At 21.9% G+C, this 17,869-nt stretch overlaps 7 protein-coding genes across 7 annotated transcripts; 2 read left to right on the forward strand and 5 right to left on the reverse strand. All coding sequences in view use genetic code 6, as the record gives it.

The window, feature by feature from the left end:
• Positions 1-1,794: 1,794 nt before the first annotated feature.
• On the forward strand, positions 1,795-3,479 carry TTHERM_01125160 (nucleotide-sugar transporter; the record flags this gene model as incomplete). Its single annotated transcript, XM_001030144.1, has 4 exons — positions 1,795-2,088; positions 2,148-2,656; positions 2,882-3,349; positions 3,410-3,479. The coding sequence occupies 4 exons, from the start codon at positions 1,795-1,797 to the stop codon at positions 3,477-3,479; spliced, it is 1,341 nt and encodes a 446-aa protein (XP_001030144.1).
• A 411-nt stretch (positions 3,480-3,890) lies between these two features.
• TTHERM_01125170 (hypothetical protein) lies at positions 3,891-4,637 on the reverse strand (the record flags this gene model as incomplete). The annotated part of the gene is made up of 1 exon (XM_001030145.2): positions 3,891-4,637. The coding sequence occupies one exon, from the start codon at positions 4,635-4,637 to the stop codon at positions 3,891-3,893; it is 747 nt and encodes a 248-aa protein (XP_001030145.2).
• A 1,367-nt stretch (positions 4,638-6,004) lies between these two features.
• Positions 6,005-6,529, reverse strand: TTHERM_01125180 (transmembrane protein, putative; the record flags this gene model as incomplete). Its single annotated transcript, XM_001030146.3, has 1 exon — positions 6,005-6,529. One exon carries the CDS (start codon positions 6,527-6,529, stop codon positions 6,005-6,007), a length of 525 nt encoding a protein of 174 aa, XP_001030146.1.
• Positions 6,530-8,107: 1,578 nt separating this feature from the next.
• On the reverse strand, positions 8,108-8,296 carry TTHERM_001125183 (cytochrome C oxidase copper chaperone; the record flags this gene model as incomplete). The annotated part of the gene is made up of 1 exon (XM_012800130.1): positions 8,108-8,296. One exon carries the CDS (start codon positions 8,294-8,296, stop codon positions 8,108-8,110), a length of 189 nt encoding a protein of 62 aa, XP_012655584.1.
• A 2,239-nt stretch (positions 8,297-10,535) lies between these two features.
• Positions 10,536-11,114, forward strand: TTHERM_001125187 (transmembrane protein, putative; the record flags this gene model as incomplete). The annotated part of the gene is made up of 1 exon (XM_012800131.1): positions 10,536-11,114. The coding sequence occupies one exon, from the start codon at positions 10,536-10,538 to the stop codon at positions 11,112-11,114; it is 579 nt and encodes a 192-aa protein (XP_012655585.1).
• A 935-nt stretch (positions 11,115-12,049) lies between these two features.
• Positions 12,050-12,634, reverse strand: TTHERM_01125220 (transmembrane protein, putative; the record flags this gene model as incomplete). Its single annotated transcript, XM_001030150.1, has 1 exon — positions 12,050-12,634. The coding sequence occupies one exon, from the start codon at positions 12,632-12,634 to the stop codon at positions 12,050-12,052; it is 585 nt and encodes a 194-aa protein (XP_001030150.1).
• Positions 12,635-13,046: 412 nt separating this feature from the next.
• TTHERM_01125230 (hypothetical protein) lies at positions 13,047-14,251 on the reverse strand (the record flags this gene model as incomplete). The annotated part of the gene is made up of 2 exons (XM_001030151.2): positions 13,047-14,151; positions 14,208-14,251. 2 exons carry the CDS (start codon positions 14,249-14,251, stop codon positions 13,047-13,049), a joined length of 1,149 nt encoding a protein of 382 aa, XP_001030151.2.
• Between the last annotated feature and the right edge of the window lie 3,618 nt (positions 14,252-17,869).

Raw genomic sequence — 17,869 nt, forward strand, 5'->3', positions numbered from 1 at the left:
TATCAAGAATCATAATCATTCTTGCTAGTAAAATAAACAAGAAAATTTTTTATTACAAATAGTATATTATCTAACTTTATATGTATATATTTTATTTATTTATTTATATATTAAATGCTTTAAAGTTAAAGTAATTGTAAAAATATGTAGTGAAAATTATGGATTAAAAAATAAAATAAAATAAAACAAAAAAATATTAAGAAAAAAGATATGAATGGATTTTGACTTTAAAGTTAATGTATAAAAAAGAATAGTATAAATTCATGGTATGTAAAAAAAATTTACTTTTTTAATTAATATCGTAAAGCAGATTAACTAAAAAATGTAGAGTGAGTCTTAAGATTACTTAACAATCTAATTATTTGATTATCAAATCAATTTTTATTATAAATCTAAAAAAAGTATATGGTAATATTATTGAAATGAAATTTGTTTTTGATCAATTAATATTAAATATTAGTAAAATCGCTTTGTGGTTATCGAACTATACTTAAAAAGTAAAAATTATTATTAAATTCACAAATTAAGTTTAATAGAGATTTTATTGATTTGTAATTAATTGATTTGAAACATGTAATATACTAGAAGGAGATAATTAATTATTTATATCAAACAGATAGTAAACAACAATAAACTAGAACTATCCAAAATAGATTTAATTGTTTGTTTTGTCTGTCTAAATTTATAAGATAAATAATTTACTTTATTCTAATGTGGTTTTGAGTCCAAAAAATCATATTATAAATTAATCTTAAAAAATAATAAGTTTAAATACATTAAATAGTATTTAATTTATATACTAAATAAATAAATAACAATTTTTTAGTTTACATTATTTATAATGATCGAATTTTATTACATTTAAGAGTTTTTTTGGAGGGCAACTTCAAGCTTTATTACTACATCATTTTTTATTAACTAGTACTAACATTTTAAAAATAAGCTCGTCATGATTAAGCAAATAAAATCTATTTGCATAGACATATTTCAAAATCAGTTAAAAAATTTTCATCCACATATCTGATTACATTATTAAGTTTGAATATTTATAATACCATTTTTGTGATTTATTTATTAATAATATTAAAACTTTTCAAACAAGTTTAGTGATTTTACTAAATAAATCATAAGAAATAAAATATGAATTGAATATATATTTAAAAAAATTAAGCAAATTCTATTTTATTTAACACAATCAAGGAAAATCTATTTTATTTAATAAATTATCAAATGAATTCTAAATAATATATTTATGATTGATTGATTGATATTTCATCTAAAATTTAGTTTAATATCATAAATTTATATTGAAAAGACTATTACTTTTTTAGTTTATTTGGAGGGGGGTTTAGATATTTATTTTTTACAATAAACTCTATTTTTATTTACTTTTTTTTGTATTTTCAATTTTATTAAAGAAAATTATTATTAATAATATAGTTTTTTCAGCTTGTTTAAAGCAGCTGAATTTTTTGATGCTCTAATTTTAAAAGGGTTTAATACATTTTTTATTTCTAGCTATAATTTTTTAAGGTATTATTTAATATGTATCTATTTATTGTTTTAATTAAATAACCAATCAAATCGATATGATTAACTTAGATTTAAATAATGCTCATCACTTAATCGATTCTTACAAAATCTGACTAATAACGATATTTCTAAAAGTTAAGTCATTTCTTTTATTGCTTATTAAATACTGTTCAAAAACAGTCTTTAAACTTTATAAAAAATATAAAAATAACAACTAAATATTTAAAAAGAATCTAAAGCCAACCTTTAAATAATAAGACTATGACTAAATCAACTGAAAACCCTGACACTTGTTGCTAATAATAAGAATTATAGGCTTTACCTACACTAAGTACTCAGAAAACTTCAACTCTTGCTTTACAACAAACTACTTTAAATGATCAAGAAGAAAAAAACTCTCAAACTTAGTAAAGCAATATCACCTTATTTAGACCATGGTGGGCTTATCTCTTCGTGGCTGGATACATTTTCTTAGGAGGAATTGACACAGCTGTCTATAAATACTAAAATTCAACTGTAGTTGATGGATAAAAGTTTACTCATGCCTTCATTCAAGTAATTTATCAATCTTAAGTATCTTTTAGTTATTTAAATAAATACCTTAAATTAAATAGAATTACATTATGTTTCTTGGAATGTCTTTGAATTTAGTCATGTATTTTTACAACAAATACACTGGAAAAATTAACTTAGAAATTGACCCTAGTAAAAAGAATATGGATACCTTAAAATCAACCATGATATTAAATATCCCTGCATTTTTGGACATGATAGGTTCTTTGTTGCAGCTATTTGCCTTGAATTTCATAGACAACAGCATTTATATGATGATCAGAGGAGGATCTATTATCTTTGCTTGCGTGTTCACTAAGCTGTTTTTTAAGAGAAAGTTACTAAATTACAGATACTTTGGTATATTCTTTGTATTTGTTGGCTTGTTTATTGTAGGTCTTTCATCTTTCTTGAACACTAAAGGTAAGAGCCAATCTGACATTTAAATGTAAATCATTTCTATGGTCTTACTCCTTCTTGGTATTATTTCTGATGGTGCCTAATATACTACTGAAGAATATGTCTATAGTAAATTTAATGTTCACCCATAATTTATGCTTGGTCTTTAGGCGTAATTTTATTTATAGTTTTAAATTTATTTATTTATTTGATTGATTTCCAAATTTATTATCTTATTTGAAGTTAAAAAAATCCATAAAATTTATTTGAATTTATTTATGAATTTCAATTATGATTAATCATTTTATTTAAAGAATACTTTTATTCTCTTAATTGTTTTAAATTTTGTATCATTCATTTTTATATAATTAAAAAATAAATATTGTTAATTAAATAGATTTTATGGTTCACTTTAATAAATGGTTTTGGTCGCTATTGCATGCCATGTATAATGTCCCTTCCCTAATAATGAAGGATGCTCAAAAATTTACGGAGTTTATTGGTTAGAAAGTATTACCATGTACTTTAGAGAAATAGGTAAAGATGATGCTCTTTTGGCTATGTGTATTATTGGTATATTTACTAAGTAAATATATAATCTTTGCGGAACTTCAATTACCTATTACTTCTCAAGTGTTACAAGAACTGTTTCTGGAGCATTAAGAACTCTTGTAGTTTGGGTTATTTCCCTAATAGTTACTGCTACCAGTTCAAGAAAATGGGAAACTCTTGATCCTATTTCAAATGTAGTTAAAACTATTGGTTTCCTTGTATTAGTTTTTGGTAATCTAAGTTATAATGGAATTATCAAAATACCTGGATTCCCAAGAGAATAAGACTTACCAAAACCAGCTGCATTAACAACGTAATTAAATTCAATCTAAAGTATTTGACTCATAAAAATAATTTATTGCATTTAAAATAGTGTAAAGACAGAAGAGGCATAAATTTTGAAAATCTCTCCCTTAAAAATTTAATCTTAAGAATCTTAATGAAGTTATTTATTAAATTTCTAAACTAAATAATTATAATTATACTAATTAGTAATTGATTACAAACATACCACTAATAATAATAACAACTCAAAATACTTTTCTTAACTATCTAAATAATATTCTCTTTATAAATTTATATAAATATATATGTATTTATATGTGCGTAAGTTTAATTATCTTTAATCACCTTTTTCTCATTACCATTTTTTTATTTTTATCAAAAACATAAAATATGTATTAGCTCTTTTTTTAACTTATCCCCTTAATACTTATTTTATTTAAAATTCTATATTTCTTAGAATTAATACATATTTCTTTAACCCATTCTTCAAAATAAAAATAGATAATAGATAAAATATTAATAATTCTTAAAAAATTTATACTTTATATTTGTCACTCATATTTAAATGCTCATAAAACATTATATTTTTTAACAAATTTTTCAGCTTCTAAAAAATATTCATATTATGACATGTCATATAATTCCATTTATCTTAAAGTTTAACTTTACTCACTTTACAATTTACTTAAATCCCTATATACTGAAATAGAATCAATAATCTCTTGCTCAATTTAATATTTTATTATATTAATTATTGCTATAATATCATCTTTAAAATATTTTAATATTACAAATTCTTCAACAAGCATATCGCAATCAAACCCATCCGTTGTCTTTAACTTAAGTTAAGATGTTGAAACTTTAAATTCGTCTTCAAAATTTTTATTTTTATTGTTTATTTTTTTAAGAGATTTGATAATTGAATCAATTTAAAATTTGCTAAACTACCTTCTCTATTCAAGCTCTACATGCTCTCTCCAACCATTTCTTTTGAGCAGTGTTTTATAATTTTCAATTGGACCATGTATAATTTCAATCACACTTTCCGAAAGAGTGTACTATGCCAAAGACTTTTTGTCCAAACCTTCAACGCAACTGAAAACTGCATAATTATAATATTGTTCTTCTTTTACCACACTTTCAATAATGAATGGTAACTCATTGTTTATAAAGTTTTAAAATTCTAAGTATTTAAGTTGTTTTGTAATATTATCATCTTAATTCTTTTGTTATTAATATAATTGTAATTATTTTTAAAGACTTTCTAGCTATAAAGAATACTCATAAAATTCTATATCTTGCATAGATTGCATCATGTTTATGATGAATTAATAATCTAACTAAATGAATGTAGGAGTACAATCAAAGTTTAAGTGAAGTAAGTTTTTTTATAAATTATGGTTAACAAAAATAAGAGGCTTTATTGAATTCCAAATTTAAGCAGTTTATGATTCATATAAATAATCATTATTTCTTGCTATTTCTATTAAAATATCACCATTTATAAAAAAACACAAATAATCTTTTAGCGGATGTTCAATCGAGAACAACATTTATTTATCTACTACCTAAACTTGTTTAGTATTTTTTTATGTCACATTTAATTATTCTTTCAACTCTTACTTCTTAATCTTCTTTTTGATTTTTACTTTCTTTTAACAAAATTAAGTAGAATCTGATGATATCATTTGATTTAAACTAATTATTTAATTATTATTAATTACTAATTTGCATGATAGATATACAGTATTAATTAATTAGTAAATTCCTTATTGAAAATTATTTACTAATTTCTCTATACCAAAGAAACTTTATTTATCTATCAATCTATATGTGAATTCAAGAATCTTTTGAATATTTTTTTTCAATCTAATTCATCAAATCTGATAAAAGCTTAAAAGTTACATTTAGTTCATAAAAAATAAAACTCGATTCAGTAAAATATCTTATCTTTCTTTCTTTCTTTCTTTTAATGACTAAATTAAAAAACTTTAACAATTATCAATGAATTTTCAAAAATAATTAACAAAATATCCAAATATTAATAAATTTAATCTATCATCAATGTATCTTAAAATTAATAATATTTTTTTATAATAATAATTCAGAAAATATAAAAATTTCAAAAATAAATATAAAATATCCAGTATATTTTTTAATTTATTTTATTAAGGTTACTATTGAATTATAATATTTAGATTTAATTTATAAAGTAATATATTTTAAACAAAAATAAATCAAATATAAATAAATAATGCAGATATATATTCAATGTTATCTATTATTTTGTTTTATTTGATAATTACCTATTATAAATTTCATATTTACTTTTTAATTTTGTCTATCCTAACTAAATTCTTAGAAATTTTTCTCACTAATTGTACGTACAGTTATTGTTTTTGAATTTAGGATAATCATTAACAAAAGATTACATTATTTATTTCATATTATTTATTACTAAAATTGAAATACCTTACTAATAATTTGGATTTATCTTTGAAAATATAAATGCACAGCAAGTTCTTTTAACTAATGAATTAACAAGCTAAAGTATAAAAAATTGTATTACTATTATTATAATTATTATTACTAGTTTTGATATTATTATTCAATTAAAAAACTATTATTCATTTTAACATTTTTTATTTTATTTGCTTAAAATAAATAGAGACTGACTGCAGTTTCAGTAGTTGCTTTAAACAGTGCCTCCTGACAAAAATGCATTATAATTAGGTTATTCTGGAAAAAATCTCTATACAAGTTTCATAAGGAAAGCATAAATGTACATGAATATCCAGACAACGTAAACATAAGCGCAAACCATCAAGAATAACTGTAATTCTTTGCATTCTGTGGGCTTAGACCAGAAATGTTTGGATATTCCATAGATCATAGATGTGAAGTGAAAGATTACTAGAGAGCCATAGAAAATATACATTTATATTGTTACACAAACTGCACCACATCTATTCAAGAAAGTGTATATTGATGGAACTTTGCTTAGAAAGTATCCAATTAAAAGAATCAAACAAATTGCTAAATTGCCGTAAAGTACCCAATTAAGAAACATTTCTTTGGAATCATCTACACAAGTATCGTTTTCATATACTTTTTTAGTACAATAAGCAAAGACAAAGAAAATAAAATTCTACATCTTCACTATTTTGTTAACATCTAATTTGCTATGATCGTGATCATCACCTAACATTTTTATCTTCCTAAACTAATTTATTAAATGTTTTTATAATCCACTAACTTTTTTGAGTACTTTTGTTTAATATCTTATTGCTTTGCAAAGACTTTTTTATATTATTCAGCTGTTTGTTTATCTAAAACTGAAGTTTCTTTTCTATGAGGTTTAGAAAACTTATACTTGCTTGACTATTTTATATGTTTATTCCTCTTCTATTTTAATAAATATATATTTTTTATAAATTTATTTCTGAATTTTTTATCGTTTCACTCAATTATTTCTTAATAAAATAAATAAATAGCAATCAATCGCTTATGAAATTTTAATAATATAATTAGTGAGTGAGTGAGTGACTTAACCTTTCCTTTTTAATAAAAATTTAATTGTTTTTTAATATCTGTTTGAAGAAGATTCCTTAACTAGTCAATTTGCTAAAATAAAAAATAATCTACTTTTCATTTTCTATTTTAAATATTTTAAATAGATATTACTCGTTATCTTGTAATAGAAAATGATCAAACCTTAAAATGAAAAACCTCCCTTCATCAAGAATAATTTCCCTTTTTTGGCTAAAGAAAATAAATAAATAAAAGTAAAATATTGAAATTTTATTTTACTGAAGTAAATTTTATTCAAATTTAATGACCCTAATTTTTTAAATTAATTATATTATGAAACAATTTTTTATATTTTAACAATTTTAAATTTAAAAATAAAATAAAATAAATTTTCTTCAGATTGTGTAAAATGAATACATTTTATTTATTAAATTTAATTTAATTTATAAATAATCATAATCAATGATTAAAAAAAATGTTAATTTTTACAAACTTATCATTTTTAAAAATATAATTTTAAATCTATTATTTTTCATTAATATTATTTTAGAGTTCAATTGTTAATTTCTTTAAATTTAAATATAATTAATATTATTAAATTTTAAACTCTTTAATTATTTTATCTATCTTTTTCGAAAGCAATAAATACTAATAATAACAATAAAAAAATGTCTACTTTATAGACAGCTGATAATTAGAATATTTGAACCACATCAAGTGGTATAAAAATATTACAATAATAGAATAAAATTTTATGTAAGATATCTCTTCTTTTAGATTTTTTTTGTTTTGAAAAAATAGAATAAAATCTTATATTGTTTTTTTTATTTATTGACTAAACTAAATTATAAAAAATTGAAGAATGATTTTCTAAACTTACTTTGAGATAAAAGCCCTTAAAATATTTATTTTTAAAACTTAATCTAATTTAAAGAATCAAAAAATTCTTTGAAAATCCATCAAAATTTTATCAGAAATTAAATTGGATTTCATTCCTTTATTAAAACAATACAATTTGTTTTTAAAATTTGATTAAAGAAAATTCTGTTTTTTTCTATTTAACTATCTATTATTCTTAATCGTGATATATAGAGTCTAAAAGAATTGAAATTGACTTAAATTTCAAAATAAGTATTACTAAAATATAAAGATATTTGGAATTTTGCATTTAATTTTTTTATTAAAAGCAATGCATGATATATAAAGTATAAAAAATTAAAATATTATTTAGATTTATTATTATTTTATTTGCCTTTCACTAAGGATTGAAACCTTTTGATCTTAAACATTCTTTATGAGCTTCGATAAAATCTTTACAGTTTTCTTCGCCATTATTAAAAACGCAAGCATCTCTAAGCTTCTTAGTTTCAGGGCAAGCACAACAAGGCTTTAACTTCTTTTCTGCAGTGCCAGCTTAAGTATTAACAGGAGCTTGGGTGTTCATTTGCAATAATTACTAAAGTTTTTGTAAATTAAAATTTTTTTGGAATGATAATAAATATCTGAATTGTTTTTATTAATTAAATTATTAATAAAAATGTATGCTTATGAAATTAATATAATATCTTCAATATTAAATATAATAGAATCACTAAATACTTATTAGATAATAATTTACTTGACAAATATTTTCTCAAAATATTCTTTTGATCTAGAAACCTTCTTTTTAATTTTTTGTATATCTAATCAAAATATAGTAATAACTGCTTATTCATCATAATTCAATTCTTACTCATCTTTATATATTTACTTTTTTTCTAGATTTATTTTTAATTCAGTGAATACAAATTATTATGTAGCCAGCCAATTCCAAAAAGATCGAAATAGGTTTTCAAAAATTATCACAAATTTATGAAAATAATTATGTGATTTTATTATATGTAATACGTTTCATTTTTAATATTTTATTCTCTATTTAAAATTATATTTAATACAAAAATAAACAATTTATTTGTTTAAAAAATTAATAAAATCAAAATATTAAAAAAATTTAATTAATTTTATAATATTTATACTCTTTTGGAAAAATATTTAAAACTTAAAAAGATCCAAGTTTAATTCAGTCAAATTCACTGTTTAAAAGCTCAAGTCTTTTCTAAGTATTTTGCAAAAACAAAAAAAGTTACAATATAAATTTTATTAGATATGATTTATTAATATAATGATGATATATTTTATTAAAATTATAAATGTGACTTAAAACTTATTAACCAAATCAAATGAGTTTAAGAAGCAATTAAATTATAATTCTAATCCTTAAAGAAAGATTAAAATACTTTAGAAACTTAAATATGTTTTTAATTATATAGAAAGATATTCTATGAGTCTTATTTTTATTATTTTAATTTTATATGATAGTTGTAATATACAAATATGAAAAAGTAGTTCATATTGTCTATAATTTAGTTTGAAAAATCTTGTTTTTATTAGTATTATTGGAAATAATTAATTTGGTAGGTGTAAACTAGTTTTATATATTGAATTTTAATTAAATTTAATTATTAGTTTTTAGATAAATTTCATTCATCTGCTTGTTATGCTAATTGGTTCTTTTTTGATACTTAAGTAAGATGTGGTTTATTTTTAGTTTAAGTCATTTTTTATTTTATTTTAGAGCTGGTTTGATATTCTTTACAATTAGTTTGAGCTAAACGCTTACTTATTTAAATTAAGTTTTTTAATCATTTAATTTGGAATTTGTTATGGATTTCCACTTTTGTTGGTGTTATATAATTAAGCGGCGAACTCAAAAAAATCATTTTATTTCACCAATTTTATTTAATTCTTACCTTAAACTTATAAATTTTCATTTGTATTAATATACCTTACATGATCATCTTCTAGTTTAATAGCAGGGAATACCTCTTTTTGTTTTTAGATATTTATGTTATTCTTACTTCCAATATTATATCTGTTAAAAGTTTTAATATCTTCTCCGCTGTGCTTCCTGGAGAGTAAAAAGGCATTAATATCTCTTGGAGTGTTGGCTTCTGTTTATAATCTATTAACATTTAGATAATCATTTTGGATATTTTCATTGGTACTATTAAAATGTGGGGCAGCAATATCTTTTGAGTTGACTTTATATTGAATATGGTTTAGGAGGTTAACACCCTTATTAGGTACTTTATGGTAGATGTGATTTTATGAGACTGTAAGTTTTTCATCTTCTTTTTGGTTATTATATTTAATCCTTTATGATCTAATCGAACCTTTGAATCCAGAATCCATATCTACAACTTTATGATTTGGTGTATATTTGGTGTAGTCAGAGTTTTAATTTATTTGAAACCCGAGTGGCTAATTTGGAAGAATGAGTTAAGCAAAATTAATTTGCTACTTTTATTAAATAGATTATTCTCCTTCAATGTTTTCTTTTACAATATATCGATGTGACTTAATAGAATTAGTAACTTGAAATTAATTATGATGTAAATATCGATTATACTCATTTAATTTTTCATTATTTTACAATTTGAGCAAAGAGGCATCTTTTGTAGTATTTTTATCAAATTCAAAATCAACGCCATTATTGTAAATCTGTGCAGCAAAAACATTCTTTTTAGGTTTTAAAAATTCTACATTGCTATTTATAACCTTTACTCTCACATTTAAATTTTTTTTGATAGCATCATCTTAGTTGCCACCTCTACTTTAAAGTCTAGAGTCCTACCTTCCACTTTATGAGCTTTAAACATTAGCTAACCTCTTACCTTCTAAATATTATTAAAGAGATTATTCGATCATTTTTCTCGTTAATTAATCTCCTTTCTTATGTGTATTGTAAAAGCTCAAACTTAGTTACTCATAGTAGTTATTTGGATCTTTAAGCTCATCTGGATCAACGTCTCTTTCTAAAGTAAAAGAATGGAACTCTTCTTCAGGTCCTTCCTCTTCTTCTTCCTCTTCATATTCCTCCTCTTATTGTTTGTTTAATTACGCTATATTACCATTTAACCCATTAATACTTTGATTTTATTCTTCTAAGGCATTTATATTTGCTTCTTCATTTTCTTCATCATCATCATCGACATTATTTTCATTGTCATAATCTAAACTGTTATCCAAAAAATTTTCTATGGACCCACCTTCAGCAGCAGCAACTTGTCCTTATTAATTTTAAATATTTTCAGCGCTGTTGCTATTTTAAGAGTTTTATTCAAATTCTTAATCTTTTTAATGGATATCATTTGAGTCCTAATGACGAATGTTTGGATGCGCGTTTGACATTTATGTATGTATGCTATTAGTTTGATTATTGATATAATAAGGTTTTGAGTAATTAAAATCAATATTTTTATGATTATCTTTTTATAAAGTTAGACAATCAATATTAATTAATTTTTCAAGTAAAACTAAAAGCCAATTAAAGGTTGTAGATTTTTTAATTTGCTAGTTGATTAGTGTTATTTTGTTAATATATATATTTGTATGTATGTAAGTGGTTGATAAAGTCTTAGATAATTGTTTTTTAGTAAATTAGTTATTAACAAATTAACGCACATAAAAATATAAAGGTAAATCTTCATAAAAAATTATCATCTTTGAGAGTTCAATTTTTTTCCAAATGATTTTTGGCTAATATCATTAATTTAATGTTATTATTCATAATACTGTTTATATTTTTAAGCCAGTTCTTACTTCTATTCTAATTCTTTAATTTCTTTGACAATTTTCATAAAGCGTGATATTATTTTTAAATATATAAATGTTTTTTTTCTCTTTGTTAGTTTCATTTTAACACATGAACAAAATCTATCATTTATTTATAAAGCTAAATTATTATGTTATAATACAAAAGAATGAATAAATAAATCTTTTTGTAATAAATTATAAAATATTTAAAATTATTGACAAGAAATATAAATAAATAAACACAATCATTTTCAAGACGAATATTTTTTTGAATGATTATCAAAAATTATTTTCAATTTCAATATAAAAAATAAAAAATGAATGTAATAACTAACTAAAATCACTTAAAAAATATCAAACCAGCAATCGATAATGTCTTAATATTGTTGTTAGTGTATTAGCATAAATTAAAAAAACTAAACACGTTGGTGATATCAGATTATTATATAAAATTCATACTAAAATTATCTCGAAATTCTTTTTTTGCTTGTTTTATTTTGAAAAAAATCTATTTGGTTATATCTTGATATTAATATCATTACTTGAAAAATTCTATCATTATTCAGTACAAATCTTAAAGCTAATATTTTTGGAATAAGCCAATATCATTTAGTTTTTTATTTAAAAAGAACTCTGTTAGGTATTAAGCTGTAAGCATACCAGTAAAAGGAATTAATCCTACTATAGGCACTGAAATTCCTGGGTTTTTCATCATGATTCCAATTAAATCTCTCCTTATCATCAAGTAAGCAATACTTGCTAAAGTCACTCCAGATGATATTTTTACATTAGTATTAATGCTACTAATTTTATCTTCAATATAATAGTAATCTGATTTAGTGATATCAGGATGAAGCTGAATCTTTTCATATTTCTTAAATTTATTTGAATCTCTAACATTTTTAAAATACATTTATCTATAAACTCTACTAGCATACTTATTAGGCACTTTTTCTTTCTCTTTTTTTAATGTTTCACGAACTGCTTTTCTCAATGAATTTTTGAACTATTCAGTCCTCCAAAGTGCCATTCTATTGTCATTAATTTTTTTCAATTCATCTTCTGTAATAGTATCAGGAGCAAATGGAACTTCCTTCACTGCGCTCTCTAAAGCTGAGTGAAATTCAGTACTATTTTATGAATTCATTTCAATTATTTTATTTATAAAGATACTACTTTCCTTTAAAAAGTATATTTACAATTTGATATTGTTGTTGTTTAATATGCTAACAAAAGCAATATAAGATTTTGTAAATCATTTAATTTTCTAGAAAACTAATAAGAATCTATCAATTTATTCTAATTTATTTCAATAAAATCTGCAAAATTTTAAATAAAATCATAAAATAATTTCTTGTTGCTTGTTTCCATTAATGAATTAAAATTTTTTAGAAATGTTCAAAAATAATTTTATTTAAATGAATTTTAAGAATAATTTTGAATTTAAAATGAAAAAACTACAAACATAAATAAACATATTAAAGTATACAAAAAAAATGTGAGTTTTTATAAAACAACTTTTTAAGAAAATTGTTTTGAGAAGTATTATTTGTATTCTTTCAAAAATATGATGTTTCAAAAACTGCTCCACCATATTTTGATGGTCCCCAATACAGATTTTAGTCTAATATTTAATCTTGTTTGGCACTTTAAGGGACTGAGTTAGCATATTCATATTTAAATGGTTTCTTAAGAGGGATTTGATTTAAATATAGTTCTTCTATTGGGTAAATATGGAATAATAGATTAAACAAAGAAACTATCGAGACTGTTTAAGATTATAAACTGCTTACAAGGTTTTAAAATCTTTTTGGAAGAGCATGCCATTTCTTTTTTAAAAAAGTTTTAATCATTTCAACTGTTTAGAGTTCTTCGTTATTTGCGTTGCTCACTAGCCATGAGTTTAATCTTATAATAAATTAATACTCATTTTAGTGTTTTGGCTTGAAAATCCTAATTTAAGGAGGTATTTCGTAGAGAAAATCAAATTACTCACAAATTTCAGGTTTTTCAAGGATTGAATAAAAATAGGCTTTTTCTGATTTATTGCAGTCAGTTATGAACCAATTCAAAGCTCCATTTAAATCTAAGCAATATCCTTATTTTCTTCCATATGTGAAGGAAAAGGGGTAAGCATATGGGCAGATATCCATAGCTAAATAGTATTACATAGGAGGAGGGGTTATTATTTTTTATGGCTCTTAGGAATTTGTTAATTTTTTAACTTCAGTTTAATTATTTTTTTTTTACTCTTTTGCCTCTTTTACATTTTTTAGCAAATCGTTTCTACACTGATTCCAAACTCTTGCTAGCCTGTTTTGCCAATCAGACTTAAAGTATCTGTATTTTCGAGCATCTCTAGTAATTAATGCTATTTTTTTTAATTAATCAGGGATTTGTGCTGCATCCTAAGCTATCAGGTTTTTAATAGCTGAAAAACTCAATTATTGCAAAAAAGGATATAACAAATGCTTTTAGGGATTTCTAAGAGTCTAATTGTTTGCAATTTCAATACATGTTTAAAGTCTATTAAGGGCTTGCTTTAATCCCATGTAGAAGAGACATTCATATTTATCTTACAAGCGATAGTCTTGATCAACTAAAGTGTTGGCATTATAAATGGATAATCTGACATCATATTTATTTTACTTTAGTTAAGTGTGCCTATTAATATTGTATATGATTTTCATTAACCTATTTATTGATTTCTTAGAATATACTTTATCATCTTTTATTTTGTTGAACTTTTTCTAAAGATATTCATTCAGGCAAAAAACATCTGTGAATGCTTTCTTTTGAATCTTTTTAAAGAAAGGAATATTTTTCATTTATGAAATCTTTTACTACAGGTTTTTGAGTTTAGTGAGTTTAGGTTGTCCAACTGTTAAGTTAGTATTAGAATTAATCCCATTAAAAAATGGTGTTGTTACCATAAGAATCGCAAGTTAAGGGCACTTTTCAAGAATCTCCTAACCATAGAAAGCAATCATAAATCCGTAAAGTAGCTCTAAAGAAAGATTCTCATTTGATGGTAGAATATCCTTACTGATCTCTGAAGTAATAAGCTAAAGATTAAGATTGAGGATAGTTCTATAAAGCTACATATTATAACTTGTTTGAGAGCCTCTACTTTTGATGAAATTATTAACTTCTTATAGGATTTATTCTTTAACAGATACAATCCTAAATTATTTATTTTCTAACTTGCTTTTTTCAGCTAGGTCAATAAATTCAGATATGAGAGTATCCAAGTTATCAGATTGTAGTACTATATTCTAACCTTAGAATTAAATTTTTGATACCTCTTGTAAGACTTCATAGGAGTAGTTTGCAGGGCAAAGATAAAATCCTACTTGGTTTACTTTCGGACTTAGAAGCGCTGCTGAAGTTACTTTAGTTTAAAGATCTTGCCACTGCCAAAAATATTTATTTTGCATAAGAATCGACCAAGGGTGTGCTTTAATTGTACTGAATTCAAATTTTTTGATATCCATTGATGATACAATACTGTTTCAATTGATTTATATGAAATGAATTTTTCTATTTAAATAATTATAAATATTTTCATTATTATCACTTCAATTTTAATTAGGTTTTAAAATTCTTTTATTGCTGAATAAGAAAATTTAAATTTTATTTTAAAATTTGCTAGATGTTCTGATTAAAATAACTTATAGCATTCATCTTATTCAATTTTATCTAAATATTTGCTACTTTTTCTGTCAAACTTTTTTTGATTAATTTTTCTATATTCAAAAGTAGCAATTTCTTCCTTTAAAAAAAATAATATGAATTCGAATACTTTAATTAAATTTTAAGAATTTACATCAAAAATTTAAATTTTGTCACCAAAAATTAAAATACTATGCTTGATTTCTAAGTAAAGGTATATATATATCATGAATTTCAAAATATCTGTCACCCTCATTTAAAAACTTTCATTCAGAAGAGTCATGCAAAAGGATTATTAAGAAAGAGGTTAATGAAATATTCAGTAATGCTTAGTATAGAATAATTAAGGTATATTATTAGATAGTCTATAAAAAAAAAAAAATTTTTTAGAATATGAATTTTAATCAAATTAATAATAATAAAAAATTAGGTTTCATATTACATTCACACACATCTAAAATACATTTTATACAAAAATGAAATAGAAAATCAAAAAAATTAGTAATAGTATATTGTTAATATATTTGCAGAATAATAATTCAAACAATATTTAGCAAATATAATGAATGGAAGTTAGCTCAATAAAAATATTATATACCTTATATCTAAATTGAATCCATCACTATAATTTATAATTATTAATATAAGGCTCAAGAAAAACTAAATTGAATTTACTATCAGATTAATTAACTATAATCTAAATATTATTTTATTATTAAAATTTACCAAATTTTTAGTTTCTTAGCTTTATAGAATCATTTTAAATTTAGCAAATTTATTTAAAAAAAAAGTAATAGCTAATCCTATTAAGCTACAGGCCATATTAAGATACTAAACATATACTTTAGTGGTATTAAATTCTAAATTAGCTAGCATAAATTAAGTTATTGTTTGCAAAATAAATATTTTCCAAAATAATTCAAATTTTAAAGCACGCATTAATAGCACATAGTATAATAATTGGATTAATTAAATTAATGTAATTAAAACAAAACGTAAAAAATTACCAATAAATTAATCTTCATCTTTTTTCTCGTTCTCTTAATCACTTAGAGATAGTAGTGATATTTAAACTAATAACCATAAAATAGTAAAAACTAATTAAAAAAAATTAGTTGGACGGGTAATTCTATAGTTACTTTAATCATAATTTATAATTTCTAAGTTATTTTAGACAAAATATTCATTCATATTGTAAACAAGCAAATCATATGTTTTAACAGAATTTATAATTAATTATGTTGACGTAGATTATTTTATTGTTAAATCTATTTAATCAATCTCCATTTATGATGACTAAATATTAATTTTTATATCTTCAGTAAAATGAAAATTTAATTAATTGGAACCATTTAATGATCTTAGTTTTGAATTTCGAATGTCAATAATGAATAAAATTGAGTTTTGATACAAATAATCTAATATATCTTGTATATTTTATTAGGAATCAAACTCTATAAAATTAAAATACAAATTAATTATTCCATTTCTTTAAAATTCAAAACATTTTATCAAATTCAATAAAGTTTCAAAATCGATAAAGCAATCGTTAAACTTTATATTTAAGTTTACAATCTCAAACCCCTTAAGTTTTTATTCTAAAAATTAAACTAGGTTCTAATTTTTAAAAATTTTAATTTTAATAAAATCTAAATCAATTTATTTAACAGCTTTAGCAGGTATTTTTTTATTTAAATAGTTTATAAGACTGCCATATTCATAATCTTATATAAGTTATTTTTAATACTCAGAAAATATTTTTAACTTAACAGAGTCTTTTATTTTTTTAACTTTTTTATTCTCAATAATTTAAATGCCTTTAAAATAATTTTATGAGTATTTTATATTATTTTCAAGTATTTTATCTTAAAAAGAGATCATAAATATATAAAATGATTTTATTTAGTTCTTATTTTGTAGCAATTTTAAAAATATTTAATTATTGCTCTGGTCTTAACGATTTTAGATTTCTTAGGTTATTTCAATTTATTAATATTACATATTTTAAATATCATTTAGTAAGTCTTTAATTACTTATTTAAAGAATTCCAACATTATGTCATCATTAGTTTTTTACGAAGATATTTTCTCAATAGTATAATATTTGTCTAATAAATAACAAATTTTAAAAGTGTTAAAATCTTTCTACATTTTCAAATTTTAGGATTGATTTTCAAATTATTCTGCAATTATAAGAGTATTCTCTTTATGGTTTGATTCATGTTTTAATATCTCAATTAGATCCTATTATTTTTATGCTTTCTTTTAAATATGTATTGCCAAATAGAGATTTTAGTCACTTATAGTAAGATAACTTGATAAGTTGTCAATGTTGGATACGAAAACTTAAATAAATAAGTTTTTATTGTTATTTTCACATTTATTACTTAATTTTGGAATTTATTCCTAAAATAGTAAATATTAATTTTCATCAAATGATATAATAATCTTTTGTAGTTTATTTGATCTTTTAATTTTTTTTTTCAAAGCCTGAATTATTAAATTAATCTGATAATCATAAATAGACTCAATGTTAATTTAAAGAAGATCTATCTGCTCTTTCATTTCAAAACCCATTAAGTTTTTTTATAGCCTTTAGGAATAGTAATAAAAATACACATGAATAATAGATACATCGAACTATTCAATAATGAATGCTGGAACATCATCTTATAATTAAATTAAAGGAGTTTTATTCTTAATTTTTTAT

Source organism: Tetrahymena thermophila (assembly GCF_000189635.1).
Source record: "Tetrahymena thermophila SB210 genomic scaffold scf_8254380, whole genome shotgun sequence".
In the NCBI taxonomy this organism is placed as follows: domain Eukaryota; phylum Ciliophora; class Oligohymenophorea; order Hymenostomatida; family Tetrahymenidae; genus Tetrahymena; species Tetrahymena thermophila.